We start from the raw sequence: 20,343 nt of genomic DNA on the forward strand, positions 1-20,343 counted from the left end.
TCAATTATCTATTTAACCACATAAAAGGCTCACACTTGAACTCCCTTCTTGGGTAATGTTCCCACCGAAGTCAGCTGGACTTTTAGGCAAATAAAAAAAATCCAAGACATGGTTCTAGATTTCTAAAATGCTTCAAATAAAGCATGCAGCAAATTAACACACTGTTGTTTCTTTAAAGAAAGTTTTAAATGAAGTCCAAAGGCTAAGCTGGGGAAAATTTCAGCTGTCACAAATTAATTGATTCAGTACATGCTTTTACTGACCTCAGCACCATCATCAACTGATATATGCAATTATAGTCTAATTCAGGTTATGGAGACGTAACCCGCCCATATCACAATCTTTCCCTGAATCGTATTTTAAAGCATTCAGTTGGGAAAATCCTTTATCTACTGATCCTATGTGTAGGAGATCAAATTCTGCTCTGAGTTACAACAGCCTAAATCCAGGATACTGGAGATTTACTGTGGCATTAAAGTCTGTCCATTGTTCCTCTGGCTGGTGAGTGGGTTCAGAACGAAACTGATAAGACTCGGCTCATTGAGAACCTAGAAAAGCGAACCACAAAAATCCTTCCTTTAAAAAGAGTGACATCTCCGCATGACACTACTCTAGATCAGGCACTGGGTTTATACTCTCAGGCCATTTTCCCCTTTCATTTCTTTCTAAAACCCAGAACACACAACACTGGGTTTTTAGCGTGAATCAGTTAAAGTGTTACAAACACCAAATGAGGGCTTCTGACTCAACTCCTAGCTGAATTACCCTCATGAAGAAAGCTCTTTGAAGTAACACTGCCTTCCGTCTTTCACTATACCACTCTAAATCTGCTTTTGCAGAAAAACACTTCTAAGTTTACTTTTCACATCCCACTATGCTTAGAAGTGTCAAAAATGTGTCAAACTAATCTGAGAATTGTCAGACTGTCTCTCATTTCCCTTACAGGTACCCAGTAACAGCCTGCTTGTTCATCGTATATTTACACAGAGATTTTTGTCAATTCCTGAAACCCGTGCTTTAACGTCTTGTTGGTTTCCAATGTCAGCAAGACCGGGTGGCCACTCCTGAGGAGTAAGCACTCATCAGCTTACTCTGATGCTTACTCAGCACTCCTGAACAGCAGTGCTTACGAACACGATAAAATCTCATTTGCACCTGCCAGTCCGTAATGGCAAAAAGAAGGTCTGTAATTACCGGGGCGATGCGACCCTTCGCCCCCCGGCCGCCGCAGGAAGCGGCACCGCCCAGGCCTGAGGGAGCTCTGGCTGCCGGGGCAGGGCGATGGGCCCGCGGGCTGCGGCCGTGCTCCCGCCAGGCCGGCAGGCGCCTCAGGAACAAGCCGCCACCATTTCACGATGCCCTTTCACCGGCCGCGGGCCGACAGAGAGCGGGCACCGCCGACCCTGACCCGGCGCGGCCGACGGTTCCCGGAGCCGGTTCCCCCGAGCGACGGGAGGGCGATGTCAGGGCAGGCGCGCTGGGGCCGCCGGCGGGCCGGGAGGCGGCGAAGGGCGGGGGAGCGACCGGCAGCGCTGCAGCCGCCTCCGCCGCCTCCCCCCGCTCCGGGCCGGGCCGGGGGGGCGCCGCCCCGCCACCGCGCGCTCCCGGCGGGTCTCGCCTCGCCCCGGCCCGTCGCGCAGCGCCCGCTCCCGGTCCCACTGCCTCCCGCCCGCCCCGCTGTCACTCAGCGGCCGCGGCGCGCCCGGCCCCTCGCACGCTGCCGCCGGGTGCGCTCCCCCTCCTCCCCTTTTTCCCTCCCTCCCTCCTTCCCTCCCTCCCTGCCCGCCCGCCGCCTGGCGGGCCCGGCAGGCCGGGGCGCTTGCGAGGCCTACTCGCTGCCTGCCCGCCGCCACGCTCCGCTCGGCCCGCCGCTCCTGACAGCCCGCCCCGCCGCGGCCCCTCGCCGGCCGCCCACCGCACACGCACACTCACTTGAACCTGCTGTCCATGGTCACATCGCGAGCCCCCGGCAGCTGCTCCAGCGCCCCCCAGGGAGAAGCGCCCTGCCCGGCAGGGGCGAGGGGGCAGCGGCGGGGGCGGCTCAGCGCCGCGGCGGCGGCCGGCGGCCCATGGCTGCTCCGCTCCCCCGGCTCCGGCCGCGACTGCAGCGGAGCGGCGGCACCGCCTCCTCCCCCCGTCTCTCAGTTCCTGTTGCAGTCGCTCCGGCACCTTCTGGGAACCAGGAAGCTCCGCGGCGGCCCGGGGAGCCGCCGGGGCCGGTGTCACCTGAGCCCAGCGGGGGAGGGCCGGGGGGCGGCGGGGCCTGCCCTCGGCAGGGGCGGCGTACGGCCCCTGCCCGCCGCGGCAGGTGCGCCGGAACCGGGGCGGCTGCAGCCCCTTCCCGGCTGCCGGCCCCGACCCGCGCCCGGGCCCGGCGGAGGCCCCTCGTCAGTGGGGTGGGACGGCGCGTAGGTAGGGCAGCGCCGGCGGCGGGGTCGTGCTTTACCTCACGGACACCTTCACCCGCTGCAAAATACGCTCCTCTGGCGAGCCTGTTAACTTCTACATCTTAACATCCCCTTGTGCAGGGATTTTATGCGCAGCAGGAAAGCGGAGCTTTTCGTGCTAAAGGTCATAAATGTTAATGTAACCTGCGGTAATCTGTTTAGCTTTTATTTTTATCGAGTGTTAAGCAAACAATCTCCCAAACTCCTCAAGAGGTGGTGCAGCGGGGGAAGGCGCTGGAGTAAACGCACCTTCCCGTAAACACACATGAGAAGGTGTATGCCCTCGAGTGTTTCCAGTGAGTTTGGAAAGGAAGGAAAAGTAACACCATCCTTGAGAGGCTTCCAAGTCTTATTCATCTGAGAGGCACCGAGCAGCCAGATTCCCACCTACACCAAGTTTCCCTCACCAGCGTAGTATCTCTGCAATGAAAAAATGCGTAAAATAGATTCTTTGGTACTGGGCCAAAGAAAAACACCGCTCTCTTCATTCTTCCTCCAGAAACTGATCATTGTATCTACAGTTAAGAAAAAACCTCAAGCCAATTATATATTAAACACATAAACCAGCATTAGTGCATTACTGAGGCTGAAAAATCAGATATTCAAAAGTCAGGAAATTACAAATACTAACTTTTCCAAAGCAATATCATGTTGGCTTTGTTACACATCCTACACACCTCACAGGATATAGATTAAGTAATAATAGAACTTATAGATGTGCAGCGAAAATGACTGAACTTTGCGGCAGAAACATTAGCTTTGGGATTTTCTTGGTTTTCAAGCACCTACTTTCCCAGCCTTCATTTTGCAGTAATTCTTGGCTGTGTTTTAACAGCCAGTAATTGCAACTCCCACTGAAGTAAATGAAATTGTTTGGGGCTTTGTGTCCTTCACGCATAACCACACACTTCATATAGCTCAGGGTTTTTTTACAAAAAATCTTCAGATGTGTATTTTTGTATACCATGAGAGGCCCTTGAAGCAGGCAGCTTTAACTCGCCTGCTGTTAAATTTAACTCCTCTGATAGGATCAGTCTGGACTAAAGGGCTGGGAGAGAGGGGGAAGTGGGAAGAGCCAGGTAGGGACCCTCCTGCAGATGCCCAGAGCTGCTCAGCTGCAGTACCTGAGGCAGGCTGGCTGCATCTGGCACACAGGGACGTTGCAGAACTGAAAGGGCTTCAGCAACAGCAGCAGCAGCGAGTAAAGCTGGGTACACAAGAAAGTGCGCGTGGGGAGGGAGATGATCACCATCCTGTCTGTACCTCTGGCTCCCTACCTCCCTTCCACCCTACATCTCTCCCCCCATACGAGCTGTAAAGCACGCGGAATTTGAAACTCATTGCTGAAAAAAATGGCCAATCATTTAGCAAGTTTGAATTCGGATTGGATGATTATCCAAATATTGAGACATTTTATTTGTGGAAAAATTCCATTTGAAGTGTACCAGAAAGTGAAAAAAAGAAAGTGCATGCATGAGGATTTCAGTAAATCTGTATTTTGGATTATACTAAGTATTTCATAAGCCTACTGTGAGGTGGTTTCTCTCTTCTCCTAAGCTGCGGATGCTTGCCACTTTTACAGACAGAAGTGTAACCTGGCAGCCTGTCAGGCTGATCTACTGTGTGATTCCAGCCAGTCTCTTGGACTGGTATCTATCTTGGCCAATATGACCATCAGGTCCCTTGGAATTTATTTTATCATAATTGGAGAAAAAAAAAAAGTAGGGTTTCTTTTCCAAAGTAAATACGTGCCTTGTTACTAGAGTAAATTGACTGAATGCGGTGACTGTCTTTCACAGTCTTCAACACTGTCTCCCATAGCATCCTCACAGGCAAGCTAAGGAAGTGTGGGCTGGATGAGTGGACAGTGAGGTGCACAGAGAACTGGCTCAACAACAGAGCTCAGAGTGTTGTGATCAATGGGGCAGAGTCTGGATGGAGGCCTGTCACTTGTGGTGTTCCCCAGGGGTCTGTGCTGGGTCCAGTCCTGTTCAACATATTCATCAATGACCTGGACGAAGGGTCAGAGTGCTCCCTCAGCAAGTTTTCTGATGACACCAAGCTGGGAGGAGTGGCTGGTACAGCAGAAGGGTGTGCTGCCATTCAGCGAGACCTGGACAAGCTGGAGAGCTGGGCTGAGGGGAACCTGATGAAATTCAACAAGAGCAAATGCAAGGTCCTGCACCTGGGGAGGAACAACCCCATGCACCAGTACCAGCTGGGGGCTGACCTGCTGGAAAGCAGCTCTGTTGAGAAGGACCTGGGAGTGCTGGTGGGGAGCAAGGTGACCCTGAGCCAGCAACGTGCCCTCGTGGCCAAGAAGGCCAACAATATCCTGGGGTCCATTAAAAGGAGTGTGGCCAGCAGGTCAAGGGAGGTAATCCTCCCCCTCTAGTCTGCCCTAGTGAGACCACGTTTGGAGTACTGTGTCCAGTTCTGGGCCCCCCAGTTCAAGAAGGATGCAGAACTGCTTGAGCAAGTCCAGCGGAGAGCTACGAAGATGATCAGGGGACTGGAGCATCTCCCTTATGAGGAAAGGCTGAGAGACTTGGGTTTGTTTAGCCTGGAGAAGAGAAGACTGAGGGGGGATTTCATAAATACCTATAAATATCTGAAGGGTGTGTGTAAGGATGATGGGTCTAGACTCTTTTCAGTGGTGCCCAATGAGAGGATGAGTGGCAGTGGGCACAAGCTGGAACACAGGAACTTCCACCTCAATATGAGAAGAAACTTCTTTCCTGTGAGGGTGACAGAGCAGTGGCACAGGCTGCCCAGGGAGGTTGTGGAGTCTCCTTCCCTGGAGACATTCAATACCAGCCTGAGCCCATTCCTGTGCCCCCTGCTCGAGGTGTATGTGCTCAAGCAGGCGGGTTGGACGAGCTGATCTCCAGAGGTCCCTTCCAACCTCTACCATTCTATAATTCTGTGACTAAACCTCCCCTGCCTGGAAGAGCAAGAAGAGTAGAGAAAGTTCACATTTAAAATACAAGAGAAAACCCTGTTGAGATGAGGCTCACCTCTCTCAGAACTATTATTTCAGACTCTGTGATAACTTAAGCAGACATCTATGCCCAGGTTACACTTAGTTCATGTTTTCAAGACAGTTTTGCAACCACAGAAGCTTTTGATGAAAGATGATGTTTTAGGAAAGGTGCTGGTGTTCCAAACCACCTCTTGCTGCTGCCTTGTTTTCAGACCTTCCCTGGAAAAAGGTTGAGGCAAAAGGAGAAACTGAAAGAAAAAACTAATATATACGCAGAGAATGGATTAGTTTAGTGTATTCTGAACCTGGGAAAGTCTAGTTTGTTTTTCTTTACTCTTTGGTTTTCCTTTCCAAATTAGAACCATGAAGCAAATTATGTTTGGGCTTTTCAGAGACAACTGCTCTACCAGGTAATCCAGAAGACACAAAGCCTTTTCCGTATGCTTTGCATAAAATGAAAATGGCTGAACTCTGCCTAAATTCTCTCTAAAAGATTAGCATAGGCACTGATAGAAGAGGATTTGCAGGAGGTGGGAGCAATGAACATTTATTTCATAGATATGAGCAACTGAAAAACAGGATTCCTACTCAATCTCAGTTGTAGTTTGCCAGCAGTGAAATTCATTAGTCATCTTTGTAGCGCTGAAATAATGTAAAAGAGCCTTAAATCTGATATGGATATTTACATACATTATTTCAGCTCTTATGTGCTGTCAGTAGAAGAGGTCTCAATGTAAACTGAATTGGACCTACAAGTCTCAGTTTTCTCCCAAACTGATCAATGCTTTGCAGTAAGAGGTTGAATGAAAAGTACCCGAAAGTCTACTTATCTGAACCAGACAAGAGGAGGATGGAAGTGTCATCAGGGCAGCTCCATCTCAAAGATCAACAAAATGGGCAGCATACTTTTTAGTTTACAACCAAACTGAATATGGAAACAACAGGAGATGTAGTTAAAAAACACCAAACAAAATCCAAAACCCAGCATCCACATCATTTCTACTATGGAGCAATCTGTCATTCTCTGCCAAATCAAAACCATGTGAGTTTGGCTCTATAAAAGTGATGCAGAGCAGGGTTAGGATCTCAAAAAGGGATATGAGAAACAGACAAGAAATGGCCACACATCATGTCACTTGGAAATGGTGAAGCAATGGAGAGAAGTTCCGTGAGAATCCAATTACTTTTTTAAAGTTGAAACCATTACGTACACACATTTAGTGATTTTCTTTTGGCAGGGAGAAGGTAAAAGGGTTAGAGGGAAGGGAAAAGCACAAAGCTGCTGGAGACAAGTATTCTGTTAAGCATTTAGCATGGGGGAATTTGAATTCTCCCAATGCAAAATGCAAGCATGCATGCTTTGTGCAAGGAGATTCACAGGGAGTGCAGAAAACAGAATTTATGCTCCAAACAAAGATGACCCTATGAAATAACAGGGGGTTTAGGGATCTGTACAGGTCTGAATCTCCCACCTCAACTAATTCCAGCAAGGCTTTTCTTTCTTTGCCACCCTGTTCTGAGGTAGAAGAGAGCTCTCATCATCTCTGTAAGCCAGAGCACACATATTGTGAATTAAGGGATCTTAAGTATTACAGAAGTCCTCCTTGGCCAGGTACATTTTATTTAATAGTAAAACATACTGCTAATAAAAGTAGTCTTCCTCTTAAATGCTGCTGAAATACGTAAAGGGATTTCCTTCAGAACACTGTTAGAAGAGCTTGCTGAAAAACATGTTCTCCCCTGGGAACACCAACATGTTTGTCAAAAATGGCAAAATCAAAAAAGATGCAATTTCCCATTGTATGGTTATAGAAGAATATTTCTTGGAACACGTTTGTATGATCAACAAGTCAATTTATACCTTGTACCAGGAACTACTTCCTCAGATGCCACTGAGTCTGTTTGTACTGGAATCACTTTTAGTCCTTCTTCCTTCAAATAAGTTTCTTTTGGATTGTGTTATCTCAGCAGCTATCAGTACATCTCCTAACAACTGTCACCTTGTCAGACCTCACAGACTTGGAAAGCATCTCTTAGAATGAAATATTGACCTCACTGAGAGTTTGCTGTTTATTTTAATAGGATTGGAGGTTACTTTTATCAGCTTGCTTGAATCTTACACATACTCATCCCAAATTGTAAACGAGTGACAACATAATCTCCCTATGCAAAGTTCTCCAAACCCCCAAATTCACAGACATTAAACTTTTTAGCCAAAATACTGTCATGAGACAATAGTTAAAAGAGAAACACCAGATAACTACATTAGGTCATTTCATAATTTAGGTTCTTTAAAGATAGACATTGATTTAAAATAGGTCTCTTTCAAGAAGCCTGTGAAGTTTATTAACTAAATATTTGTTATATATAGTAAATACACATCTACAAATATACTATGTTTATTTACTTCTTGCATGATCCATCCAAACACCTTTTTTCAAATTTCTGTTATTCATTCAAAATAACACAGTAAAAAGCTTTAGTTTTCCTGCTTAAGAACAGACGATGATTTAGGAGAAACATGAGCAAAGGTGACACCTTGAAAAGGTGTAGACATGGCTGGGTAGGACTTTTGTGTGAAAGTTACGCTATGCTAGCGTTAAAGTTTGAGGATGCAGCATTCCAGTAGCCATCATTGTCCCTTCAGCCATGCTACATGCAAATGCTAATCTGTCCAAACACGCACACACACAGGTAAACATGCTTCATTAATCAATCAATGAACTCCTGGGGAGAGATCGCTGCCTGGATAGGAATGAGGATTCCCAGGCTTTCTAATCAATGTGTCCTAACCAACAAGACTGAGAAAGCAGGTCGTCTTAATCAGGTCAGCTTTAATTGCAAGTTTAAGAAAGGAGCTGGGGGAACTTTTATGAATGTAAGTTCAGACTACAGACTTTTAAGAGCTAAGACATTCAAAATTTTAAGTGTTTTAGCTCAGTATTTCGTTTACTGCTAGTATTTGGAAATCCTCACAGTCTGATCTATAATACCTTTTGTTAATTAGATTTGCAACATAATCTACAGGAGATGCGAAGTGTGTACCTAGTGAATATTTGCAAGCCTTTGTAAGGTTTACCCTTTGCCTCTGCAGTCCTAATGTCTTATCAGTGGTTTGGATGTAAATTAATTTAGAAATTGAAGGTAAATAATATTTCCAAGCAACTAACCCCAATTCATAGACAATTTAGAAAATTATTTGAGTGGATTTCTAATTTATTCAGACGTGACAGCTGGCAGAATCTAACATTAGAATAAACCACCTTTCAGCTCTGCTGCCCAAATCCAGCCTTCAGCCTGCGAATACCAAATGCTTTCTGGTGGATGTTGATTATTCATAGGAGCATTTGAAAACAAGTGGTGGTCTTTGCCCAGTTTCAGTTTAGATGCGAGTCAGACACCTTGCAACTGGCCTCCCTGTTAGGAAGTTCAACGAAATGAAAGTCTTAGGAAAGAAACTGTTCTCTTCTTTGCATAAAAAAAAAATCCCTCCAAGAGAGTTTTGAGAAACATTGATGGCAACGCTAAGGGAATATACCCAATTCTTTCCCACAGTTAGTGATTATTGTGGAGATTTTTTCAGCCCAGCAGATAGTTTTCTTAAGGATGAATTTTTCAGTGAAGCAGCAGGGTCAGGCGGCATCTTTCAATATGCATGTATTCAGGAGAAGGAAATCACTCATTCAAGTAATTTGCAAGTAAAAGTTTCTTACCAGATTGAACGCTTTCTTGCTGAATAAATTCACTTCTTTTGTTTAGGTAAGGATATACTCCTCACAGCTCTCAAACGTATATTTTAAATGCTGCAGGTTGTAGGCTACCTGATGACTCTGGTACTCATTGAAACTACCATGGAGCAAGATTTTTTTTTTGCCATAATTGAAAGTGGGTTTTTTTAGTTCTATTCAAAGCAGTAAGAAACTGATATTTTGTTGTCAGCCATAAGAATGTCATACTGTTGCAATCTTCTGAATTGCAGTGAGGCCGAATGTACATAAAATTAGGAACTAAACTTTATTAAAATGAGGATGTGTTAAAAGTCTACAAGCTGTTTTGGAAAGAGTCTGCTGTGTCTACCAAAAAAATTCCAAACAGTAAATCAAGCAATGCTAAATATTAAAAGAACAGTTTCCAGCTGTTTATTGGCCATGGATTAAGGCCCTCTGTATGCACTGGCATTATTATGAAAGAGTATATACTGACATGTTTTGTATGGAAATTAGTTATTAAAAAATCCAGCTTCTTAGTTCTATGAACAGTATTTACTTTATAACATTTTTATATTTACTTGCATTAAAAAGTTTAAAAGTACCATGCAGTTTCCCCCATCAGAATATCCTGCACAATATCCCTAACCCACATTCTAATACTGCAGCTGACGTAACAGGGAGCCCGCAGTGCCAGCCTCCTTGGCCAGAGATTTGTCTTCATGTTTTGCTGTGAGTGCTTTGCTCAGAATTAATTGCATCAGGTAATTCAGTAATGCCAACCTTTCTTCTTAGGAAAGGGCAAATTTCCTCTAATATAAAGTTGATATTATTTCTATAAAAACCAAATTATATCCCTGTGCAATGTATGAATCCTAATGTAGGTATATAGCAAGCATTTTGAAGACTTCCTATGCCTCTGTTGCTATAATGCTTTGTTATTCAATTGGGTCACAGGTAAATTACTGAAATATCAAATACATCTTCTACAGGTTTCTTCATCCAGAGGTGTTAGGACAATTGACCCAGTTACCTTTCTGCTAAATAACTACAAACAGTTGAGACAGATGGTTTTAGATCCCTATATGTATTTGCCATTTTTAACTCACCACTGGATCAGATACTGAAGGCACTAAACTGATTGGGAGATTAAGCGCAACAGATGTGAGCGTAACCTCCAGTAATTAACTAATACAGTAAGGTGCCATAATTTTTGGTATGCTTACTGAAGAAATTATTGATTTTAATATCTGCCTAGAATAAAATTGGAAGAAAGAAGTGACAGCTCAAGAAAAGCAAGGCCAATGGGCTATCCTTGGGACAGTACAGCCCTACTACAGCTATGCATTGTACAGCTGATGACTTTAATTACTCAAGCTAGTCCAGCTGCCTATCCTAACCACTGGAGCTTTAGATCCAGTTTAAGAGCAGAAAAATGGTAAGATGCCATACTATTTGACATTTGAGGGGATGTGCTTGAAAGAGTTCAGAAAGATGGCAACAGCTACCCTATGCAGCCACCTCTATTTTACTTCAGGGCTTCACTCCTTACTGGTGTAAAAGGGAAAATGGGGTACTCAGCAGTTCTCAAATGTTGCTGTAAGTCTGCCAAAGGATCAGGCCATTTTGTTCTCAGAGTCCCAGCAAATATAAAAATTAAATCATACTGATATTACTTATTTTGCGCAGAATTCTCCATCTGTTGCTTCTCTCAATAGTTCCATTAGAAAGTCACTTTGCTTCATATTCTGCTACATAATTAACAGATGCTGGAGCAGAATAACGCGTATACGTTCCTGAGCATTATAAGTGTTGCTAAGTGCAAACCTCTGTGCAGTCTTAGGACTTGCATTCTGACCCTGCACCGAAGTAACTCACTGCCACATGTAATCACACAGGTGGGAAGGGACCTCCAGAGGTCACCTCATCCAGCTTCCTGCTGGTCGTGGTGGAGCAGGCTGCTCAGGGCCTCATGCAGTCGGTCTGAGTATCTCCAAGGGTGGAGGATACTGCAGCCTCCCTGAGCAACCTGCTCATGCCAGTGTTTGACCACCTTCACAGCAAAAAATAAATTACTGTTTCAAGTCAGAATTCCTCATGTTCCAACTCATCTTTACTGCCTCTTGTCTTTCCACTGTACACCTCTGAGAAGAGTCTGGCTCCATCTTCTCTGCACCACCTCCCTGCCCCGGTAGCTGCATATGACAGGGGAGTTCCCCCTGAAGCCACCTCTCATTAAGGCTGAACAAGCACAGTTCTCAGCCTCTCCTCCTTCATCAAGAGCTCCAGCCACCCAACATTTTGGCAGCCCTCCACTGGACTTGCTTCACTATGTCAGTGTCTTGTGATGGGGAGCCCAAAACTGGACAGAGCAAACAAACGGAGGGACTAGTGACTTCCCTTCAGCAGATGGCTGTCCTTTTGCTAATAGAGCCTGGAGTGCCGTCAGCCTTTTAGTGCTGCAAGGGCATGTTGCTGACTCAGGTTCAGCTTGTTGTCCATGGAGTCCCCCAGGTTTTATTCTGCAATACTGCTTTCTGGGCAGTGAATCCCAAGCCTGTATTGCATCAGGGCCTTGAGTGAACTCCCCCTTCTAGGATTTTAGTTGGTTAAAGAGTTTAGTTGACTGAGTTCAAGGTCAGCCTTTTTGCTGATCTGAGCTGTTTGTTGGGAAGAAAGCTAGAGGCAGCCTCAGCAAGGGCCTGCCTACCTCTCTGTCCCTTGGGACCTGCTTTCAAGCTGAGGTTCTTGCAGTTGGCCTCTGCCTGAGCCACGCTGCAGCTGTGCTGCAGCTGTGTCAGTGCCCAGTCTCATACCTCCCTCATCCTGACCTGCTGACTTGATCTCCTTGCTTGACCTTGAACCTGCCTCATCACAACAGACTTGCTGGGTGGTCATTGGACCAAGGCTGACACTGGTCACTGTTTCCAGGCGTATGCTCAAGAAGCCCTTCTTGTGGCCCTTCACATCCTTTGCTAATTTCAACTCAGCTGAGCTTTGGATTTTGCAATTCCTTCTCTGCACGCTCAGGCAGTGTCTCTGTATTCCTCCTGGGCAGCCATCACTGCTTCCTCCTTCAGTGTGCTTGCTTTCTGCATCTGAGCTTGGTCAGGAGTGCCCTCTTCATCCACACTGATATTCTGCTATGCTTGCTTTACTTTCTGCATAATGCAACAGACTACTCTTATGCTCTAAGGAAGCTGTCCTTGATGACTGACCTGCTCTCCTGGGCCCCTTTTCCCTCCAGGTCTGTCTTCCATGGGAACTTGCCAAGTCTCACAGTCATTACAGTCAAGGCTGCCCTTGACCTTCATCTTTTCAACCAGTTCTTCCTTGTTTGTGAGAAACAGGTCCAGCAGAGCATGTCCCCTAATCAGTTCATCGATTACCTGCTTCAAGAAAATGTCTGCAATGCAGAAACCTCCTGGGTTGGTTGTACACGGCCCTGTAACCATTCTAGCAGATATCAGGGTGTTTGCAGTTCTCTGTGAATGCCAGGGCCTGTGATAAAGATGCACTCAAACATGACAGAACTAAATAATTCAACTTTGTGTATACATCATGTTTAGACCCCAAATATCCCTGCAAACACATTATGTGATACCAAAGAAAAACCTCATCATGCACACTAGCATAAGCAGCAAACACAGCTAGAGCTGTGGTGCAACTGCAGTCGACGGGACAATGTAGACTGACACGATGAGACTGAGCCTCCATGACAAGAGCTCGAGATGTCAAGAAAGAGGGCATCATTCTAAGTCCTGAATTTGGTGTTGACCCTGAAGAAGTAGGGATCACTACCTCCTCATCACTACCACTTCTTGAAGCAGTTAATCTCTGACTGTTTCTATCCAATTGCTGACATTAGCAACACATGAGATCTGATGGACCATGTTGAAATATAATCGCCTTGAAATCCTCATTTCCGAGGATCAACTTCTTTATTTCTGTTGCAATCTCCTGAAAAACAAAGCAAAAAATATTGTTCAAGGACCTTTTACACATTAACATGCAATCACACTATATCCAATAGTCCAAGGGCATGTTCTTTCTGCTCTATTATCTCCTAAGTTTCTTTGATGCTAGCTGTTAAACATGGTATTTTGTTTCCAGGCTTCTATGGCAAAGCGCTACTGACATGCAATTCAAAAAGTGTTGTGAAAGCTGTTATCATTCAGCTCTTCACAGTTTGCTCATCTCATCTGGTATTGATTATTAACATTCAATTTATATATGTTAATCAGGGCTGGGCCTGTTCCACAGAGTACAAACCAGTCAGTCTGAAATTTGCCAAGTGAAAATATTTTGGAGGGCTTAATAAATATTCCTGGTACCAGTATTTACACTTAACATAAGTATATCCATTACTGACACAATCAATTGAAATCATTTGTTCCACTTTTCCTACTAAATTACAAAGTATTTTGCACAATATGTTTTACTCAAATAATGTATAGTAAGCTTGGCAAGTGGGAAGGCACAGGGAATAGTTTTACAAAACAATATGTCATTTTTCTTTTTCACAGAACATATGTCAGCCACTAGCAGACTCAGGAGATCTAATCCATATGAGAGTTCCTCAATGTGTTACAAAATACAGGCAGGATCTTGCACAAGAAATTTCTTTCTTGAATTTATAAGCTTGGAATGACAATTAGGTCTAATTCATTATTGAATACAGTTAACTAAAACAAAAATAAGAAAGAATTCCTCTATCTCTTTTCCACAGTAAAACTATAGGGTATTTCCAGGCACTAGTTAAGTGAATAAAACCTGTTTTAATCTGTAGGACTTCTTTACTAATCCAGTTTAGGCTGGAGACATGGTATACCACGATTCTGATGTAAGGCAACTTATTTTCAGCTTTGTAATCTACAGAGGGTATTAAAATCATGTACAGTACAAAGTGTGCTATCAATCTACTCGCATCATAGAAGTTGTTTTTATACCAGACATGATAAGAGGTGCTTGAAATAGTCTAACTGTAGTGCCCATGGACTTATCCAAATGCTTGCAGTTCTCTCTGCTGTTTTCGTGAGACTGCCTCTGTTAAACGTTATCAGTGAAAAATTAAAATTTCTCATCATGTGGTCATCAACTTGTGACAGCAGCAACCCAGAGAAATAATTTGCTCAAGTAATAACATGTAATGCATTATAGTAAGACGAACTCTGGCCTGCTGAGGAAGTCGACCAGTATTTTCAACAAATCTGGGCATTATCCACTGAGTGAGTCTTCTTTGATCACGCAGTTATACAGCAGAGGAACATAGCCATCCACTGCCAGTAAATGTAAAGATATTTATGTAACCTATTTTCTTTTGGACCCATTCAGAAACAGAGAGCAACCTCCCTGCTACTTCTCAAACCAAATATTTGCAGGCTTTCACTCCCTGCAAGAGAAGAATTGGTGCAAACTACCTTTAATGCACGCCACAAATCGGCACCCCTCCAGTCCATCTGCTGTGTTCCACTACATATGAAATATGTGTAACTCAAAATAACCACTAAAGTATGGCAGTGCAGGGTTCTGCTACTATAGCTACTCTTTTGCTAAACTTATCCTGCAGTTAACATAACCACCCATACTAAAACCTAGTGAATTAACTAGAGACAAGCAAGGGTATTCAAGGCAATTCCCTCCCGTATTTCCTAGTGACTGTGTTCACAGGTAAGCATCTAAGAGCAAGCATTTGCAGAACCAGGCCATGGAAATATCTGCCAGAGAATCTTTTTCTTGATACCATAAAACCAAAATCTATAATCTCCTCACAGCTTTGGAAGAAGCTGTGCTGAAAACATGTGTCCTGCAGCTGGACTGCAAAGCAAATAGGATCTTAAACAAATGGGACAAGCACTGGTTGACCTGTGACCTGCAAGGGAATTTTCTCTGTGCTGCTTTGCTTCCTTTGCTGTTCATTTGCTGTCTGCTTTGTCTAATACGGGGATTTACCTCTGCAGAAACATCATGGAGCTAACAGGTACTTCGGAAAAAGACAAAAGGTCCTAAAGGATAAGTACTAGTGGTGGAAAAATCCTCAAAGCTCTCTGACAAAAAAGTTGCACTTCCTTTTTTCCATATGAAACAGTATGCTTTTATATGACAAGGAGCAACAATAGCATATACACAGAAGTAGAAAAATATCTTCAATACATTATGATTAATTTACCCTAAAAATGGATTTCTCTGTCCTTAGCATTTCTTTAGGTTCTACTGCCTATTCATTTATATCTATGAAATACTTACAATTTGTAAATGTTCTTTCTTGCTGTAATGTTGATAAATTACCCTGAGAAAGTTAATTAGCATTTTATGCTTCCAAAAACATTTTCTTGATGTTCTGTGCAATCATTTTTGGGGTAAAGAGTTTATATTGCTAAACCTTTTGTGCAAACTTCATGTTCAAAGAAGGAATCTTGATCTGACTACATTCAGCTCAACCTTGTCCATTCTGATACTTTCCCAAATATTGACAAAATCATTTTTCTTCCACGTTCCTATGTCGTCAAATTCTTTCTTTTTGCAGGTAGTTCCTTGTCTTCAATTTCCAGTGCTCTGTGCAGTTCTGCTGCCACTTATTAGCTCCATCTTCTGTGCTTCTGCCATCAACCCTCTCCATGTTGGACTGAGGCACAGATATCAGATAAAGTCTTGAGCACTGGGATAAAGTTGTGTTTTCCCATTAAAAAAAAAAATCCTCCATTCCCTAACTTGTACATAAACTCAAATTTGAAAATAATTGATCTTGAAATGTCTGGCTGAATATATGGCCTGCTGAAACACGAGCAGGAGAGCTCCCTCCATCCACTCCCATAGTTTGTGTGAATCCATGTGGATCCAGCAGGAGACTGATTCAGTGTGTCAGGGGTAGGGGACTGAAGGAGACCTGTAGATCCACACAAACAGAAACACAGGGTCCTCTGCTGTGTCTGAGGGCATTTTCTGGGAAGAGAGAGGAGTGTGACGATGCTAAACCAAACAAGAGAGGAGAACACAAAGGTCTCTTTGTCAAGTTTCCAAGACACAGTTGCCTTCATCCTTTCTCGGTGTGCAGAATGCTTCCCCTGGCCTCCTAATGAAGCTGCCAAACACCCGCCCTCTTAATATTTCATGCATCAGTTCACTGCACAGACCTTTCTGTCCTCAGCATTTGTCCCATATCAGTGGGCAAATTTTTATCCACTGTATCCTTACAGTCCTGGGGAGTGAGTAACTTTGCTCATGAGGCTGCTGTTACAGAAAGCAGTGCTGCCTTTCCCAGTGAATCCAGGAAGGTTTTACACTGGGACTTCAGACTGTAAGAATGAAACTATTATCTTTTTCATGGGTGAAACTGTCTCATCAGATTCTGTCAGCAGGGAATCGCAGCCCAAGTTCACATCGGGGTTCATTACTGGTTTGTTTTCCAAGAGTTAGTACTGAAAAAAAATCCCAAAACTACGAAGTCAACTGATAAGTTTGGCAACCCCCAAATCAGCTGTTTGTAGCAGAATTATACAGAGTAATCCAAACCAAAAAAGATATATACAGTTACTCCGTTTCCATCTATTGCACCTTCAGGCAGAGAAGAGTGCTCATTTGTGCAGCAACAGGAAGCTCATTTTTGTGCTTATTCAGATGCACTTTGTTACCAGATGAGTCACTGTGGTCTTCGTCTCTCTCCCAACACAAGTTTATATTTGTTTATTTCATAGTTTTCACTTTGCATACACAAACATTTTTTACATCCATTTGTAAAGTTCAATGTTACATTGACAATGTGTTTTCATTTTTCAGAACAGCCTCATGTTTTTTAAAATCCACTTAAATACAAAATAACAGACTATGCTTAAAGGCAGGGAATAGACATGTTGAAGGAGACAGATTATGCCCCAGGTCATTAACATCAGTCCATCTTCACAAAAGTCAGGTAATTTATGCCAGCTGAAGTTTTGGCTTTGCGCTTTAGGCTTCCAGTAAGAAATTATGAAAACAATAACAAAAGTGATCTAAAGAGTTATAAAAAAAGCTCTGGAGTTATTATTTTAAGATTTCATTTCTGCATTTTTGTATAAAACCCAAATGTTTATTAATCGGGTCAAGGCACGTGTCTATTCGGGAGCCATCACAGTATTGTTGAAGAATTTGGCAAAATTCTCAGATCTACTCTCATTTATAGCACTTATTGCCAGAGTGCTCTGTCATTTTCCAAGAAATGTGTATTTCTTGGACTCGTTGTCCCAGCTGGTTTATTGATTTCATGGTTCTACTTTCCAAATTGCTGTTCCAGCTCATTGATGATTCTATCCAGTGCTGGTTACACAAAATGTTGTTGAAAGTCATCTTTACTTTGAAAAGCCATGTGTTGACCAGTATTTTTAGTTGACAGATACACTTAGCCAAGATGACAATCTCCAAATATTCTACTTCTGTGTTTTTTCCGCAGAAGGCAATGAGCTGTTTGCTGCAATAAACTCTTCTGTTTTGCCCATACTTATGGCCACAATCCATGCTCTAAATCACTGTCTACATTATTTTAACATAAATCCCCTTTCAAATATCCTTCTAATTCAATGGCATGCTGTAAATCAAATACACACTATTATAACTGCCCTGAGACTCTACTGGAGCTCTTCAAATATACTCTTTAAAGGCACTGACTTTATGGCAAGCTTCAGGGTAAATTTACAGCATGATACACAAAGACTTAGTCACAGGATAAAATTCTGCATGCAGAGAAGCTTAACAGCTTGGTCTTTTCAAATACACAGGTGGTTCACTTTAGAAATATATATTGTCCCACTGAAGTTAATGGAATTATGTGTATGCTTAAAGTTAAGTGTATGTGTAAGTATTTTCATGAATATTTCCAGTATACTGACTTATCTAAATAGATACACATTTAAAATCTTACCTTTAGCAACTGGCTAAAATCTTTCTCTTCCAAAGGCTTCATGTGCTTTTGGGGTTGCTGGCAGATTCTTGTTGGCACAACTTGCTAAAAAGAATCTACTAGCTTAGATCATCAAGAGATTGGCTCCAATTATTCACACTTATTAAAAATATTTCTAAGACATGGACCTGGGTGATAACAGTCAGACATGAGCAGTCCACAGGGGCAATTTTAGGGCCATCTCAGTTTGGTTTTACGGTTTAGGACGAGGGGTATGTTACAAGTTTGCAGAGCTTTATTAAGCAAAATGGAACATAGGCAAAGGCTATGTCACTGCCTTTCTTCCCCCCCTTCCCAACCCCACCATCCCCCCAAAAAAAACAAACAACATAGATGACCTCAACGTGATCTCCACCCCTTGCTCTTGCTCCCCACTGACAGAGAAGGCTACTTTTGCCAGGCAGCCTCAGAGTGCTTCTTCCTCCGCTTCGTACGTATGCCTGAGGCTTTAAACCCTTTCTACCCAGCTGATTAGAAAGGATATCAAGCTGACAGCCATGATGATGAAGACCAGGAGCAGCATGAATAATAGACCTCATGGTTTGTTATAAACGAATATATCAGATATTTTCCAAGAGATTTCTACCACTGCACAGCAGTGTTCAGGTGGAGCTGCTAGCCTTGAACGACCGTAACAAGGAACAAGCAGTCTACACTTCAGACCTCAACTTTCTGATCATCTTGCCAGGAATAATAGGCTCTGTAAGAGACAGGACATATAGAAAATGCTAAAAAAGTTAAACTGGTTAATATTTGTACAGCAGTTTTGCTGTATAATAACCCAACAGAAAATGTCTCAATGTACTTGCCTTCCAAAGAAGTCCCAAAGGAGGAGTCCAGATTGCAATTCACGTCTAGATTGTCTGATTTATGAAGCTCCTCATCTGCTGAATTCAGCAGCCTACAGAAACTAATCCCAACAAGCTACCTTTATGAGAAAGCTAAATATTATCCTCAATTTCCCAGGCAGAGAACTAAAACCTGGAAGATTAAACAATCCATTGCATAGCACTGAGCAAGATACTGGCAACCACAGACGATGTCAATGCCATTTCTACCCCAGTAGTTCAGATTAGTGTCAAACACTATGATGAATAGTTACAGCTTCTTCCAACTCAACAGAACTTCAGTAACAAACCATCCTTCTGCAGTCTTTTAGTTGTTTAATGGGCTTTTCCACAAGGTCAATATTATAAAATAGTTAATTATCATAGATTAATTCATTTTAAGGCCACCTCGGATCATACTACAAGATCAATAGTGCTAGCTGGAGGCCTGATCTAACTACTTCACTCGCATAGATAACTTCTTGCACGTGCACAAGCACTTTGCACTCAGCGAGACAATGCATTTGACTTACCCAATTGAGGGTATGAAGTCCTGGAATCATGGCAATCAGGGTTAACTCCTAAACAGATATTAAACATCCAAGTTTATGTATAAAGTTTCTGTGTAGCTTAAAATGGACGCCTACCTTACTGTCATTTGCATAATACAAGCAACTTGAACAGAAAAATAAAGAGATAAACTTGCTAAATGTGTGACCAAACACAGATATTATACAGATACTCAAAACCAAGAACATGTCACCCTAACCCTAATCCAGGTACCTACAGCTGTTGTTTAAGAAAGAAAAGCTGTTTAAGAAAACTATTACAGCGAGGTAGAATTATTTATCAATGATGGAATAAACTGTAATGAAATAAGCAAGGACATAATAGTTAAAAATAGAAAGTTTTGTTTAAAATATGGAAGAAGCATGAGAAGAGAGGTTCTGGAGAGGCCACCCTGATAACCTACTATTGAAACCCACTCTTTTATTAGAAAGCTGAACACTAACAGGAATTCTATAATAAGCAATTTTAATTTTGCTACTAATGATTTGACAAATTTATTCTGAACATAACAGCTGGAAGACTTCTTCATGAAGTATTTATTGAACCAACAAGCAAGGCTATTGTAGACTTTTAGAAATTGTTATAGGAGAATTGCACATGCAAAATAAGTTTGAATTAAGCAATCAGAACTTGATTCCAGTTTAGCTAAATGGAAAAACAAACAAATGTTGGTCTATAACTATGGTTTTGATTTCAAAAGAGCAAACTTTAAGGAAGGGAAACTGAGTGAAGTCAACTTTCCTGAAGAAGTCAAGAATATGAACACTAAAGAGCCTTGGAATTTCCTTAAATGAAATGTGCTAAAACTATCTGGAACTGGTAAGCGGGGAAAACTGTAGGGAAAGGACTTAGAAGTAGCCAGATGATAAGCATTTCC

At 43.1% G+C, this 20,343-nt stretch overlaps 1 protein-coding gene across 4 annotated transcripts in view; it reads right to left on the reverse strand.

Annotated features, from left to right (window-relative positions):
- The window catches only part of DENND1B (DENN domain containing 1B), a 169,885-nt gene extending 167,711 nt beyond the window's left edge, over positions 1-2,174 (reverse strand). For all 4 annotated transcript variants that reach the window (XM_075097220.1, XM_075097222.1, XM_075097221.1 and 1 more), the window contains exon 1: positions 1,933-2,174. In XM_075097220.1, the coding sequence (XP_074953321.1) occupies positions 1,933-1,949 (17 nt within the window). In that variant the 5' untranslated portion in view covers positions 1,950-2,174. The remainder of the gene's footprint in view (positions 1-1,932) is intronic.
- Between the last annotated feature and the right edge of the window lie 18,169 nt (positions 2,175-20,343).

Source organism: Phalacrocorax aristotelis, chromosome 6, assembly GCF_949628215.1.
Source record: "Phalacrocorax aristotelis chromosome 6, bGulAri2.1, whole genome shotgun sequence".
Lineage (NCBI taxonomy): Eukaryota > Metazoa > Chordata > Aves > Suliformes > Phalacrocoracidae > Phalacrocorax > Phalacrocorax aristotelis.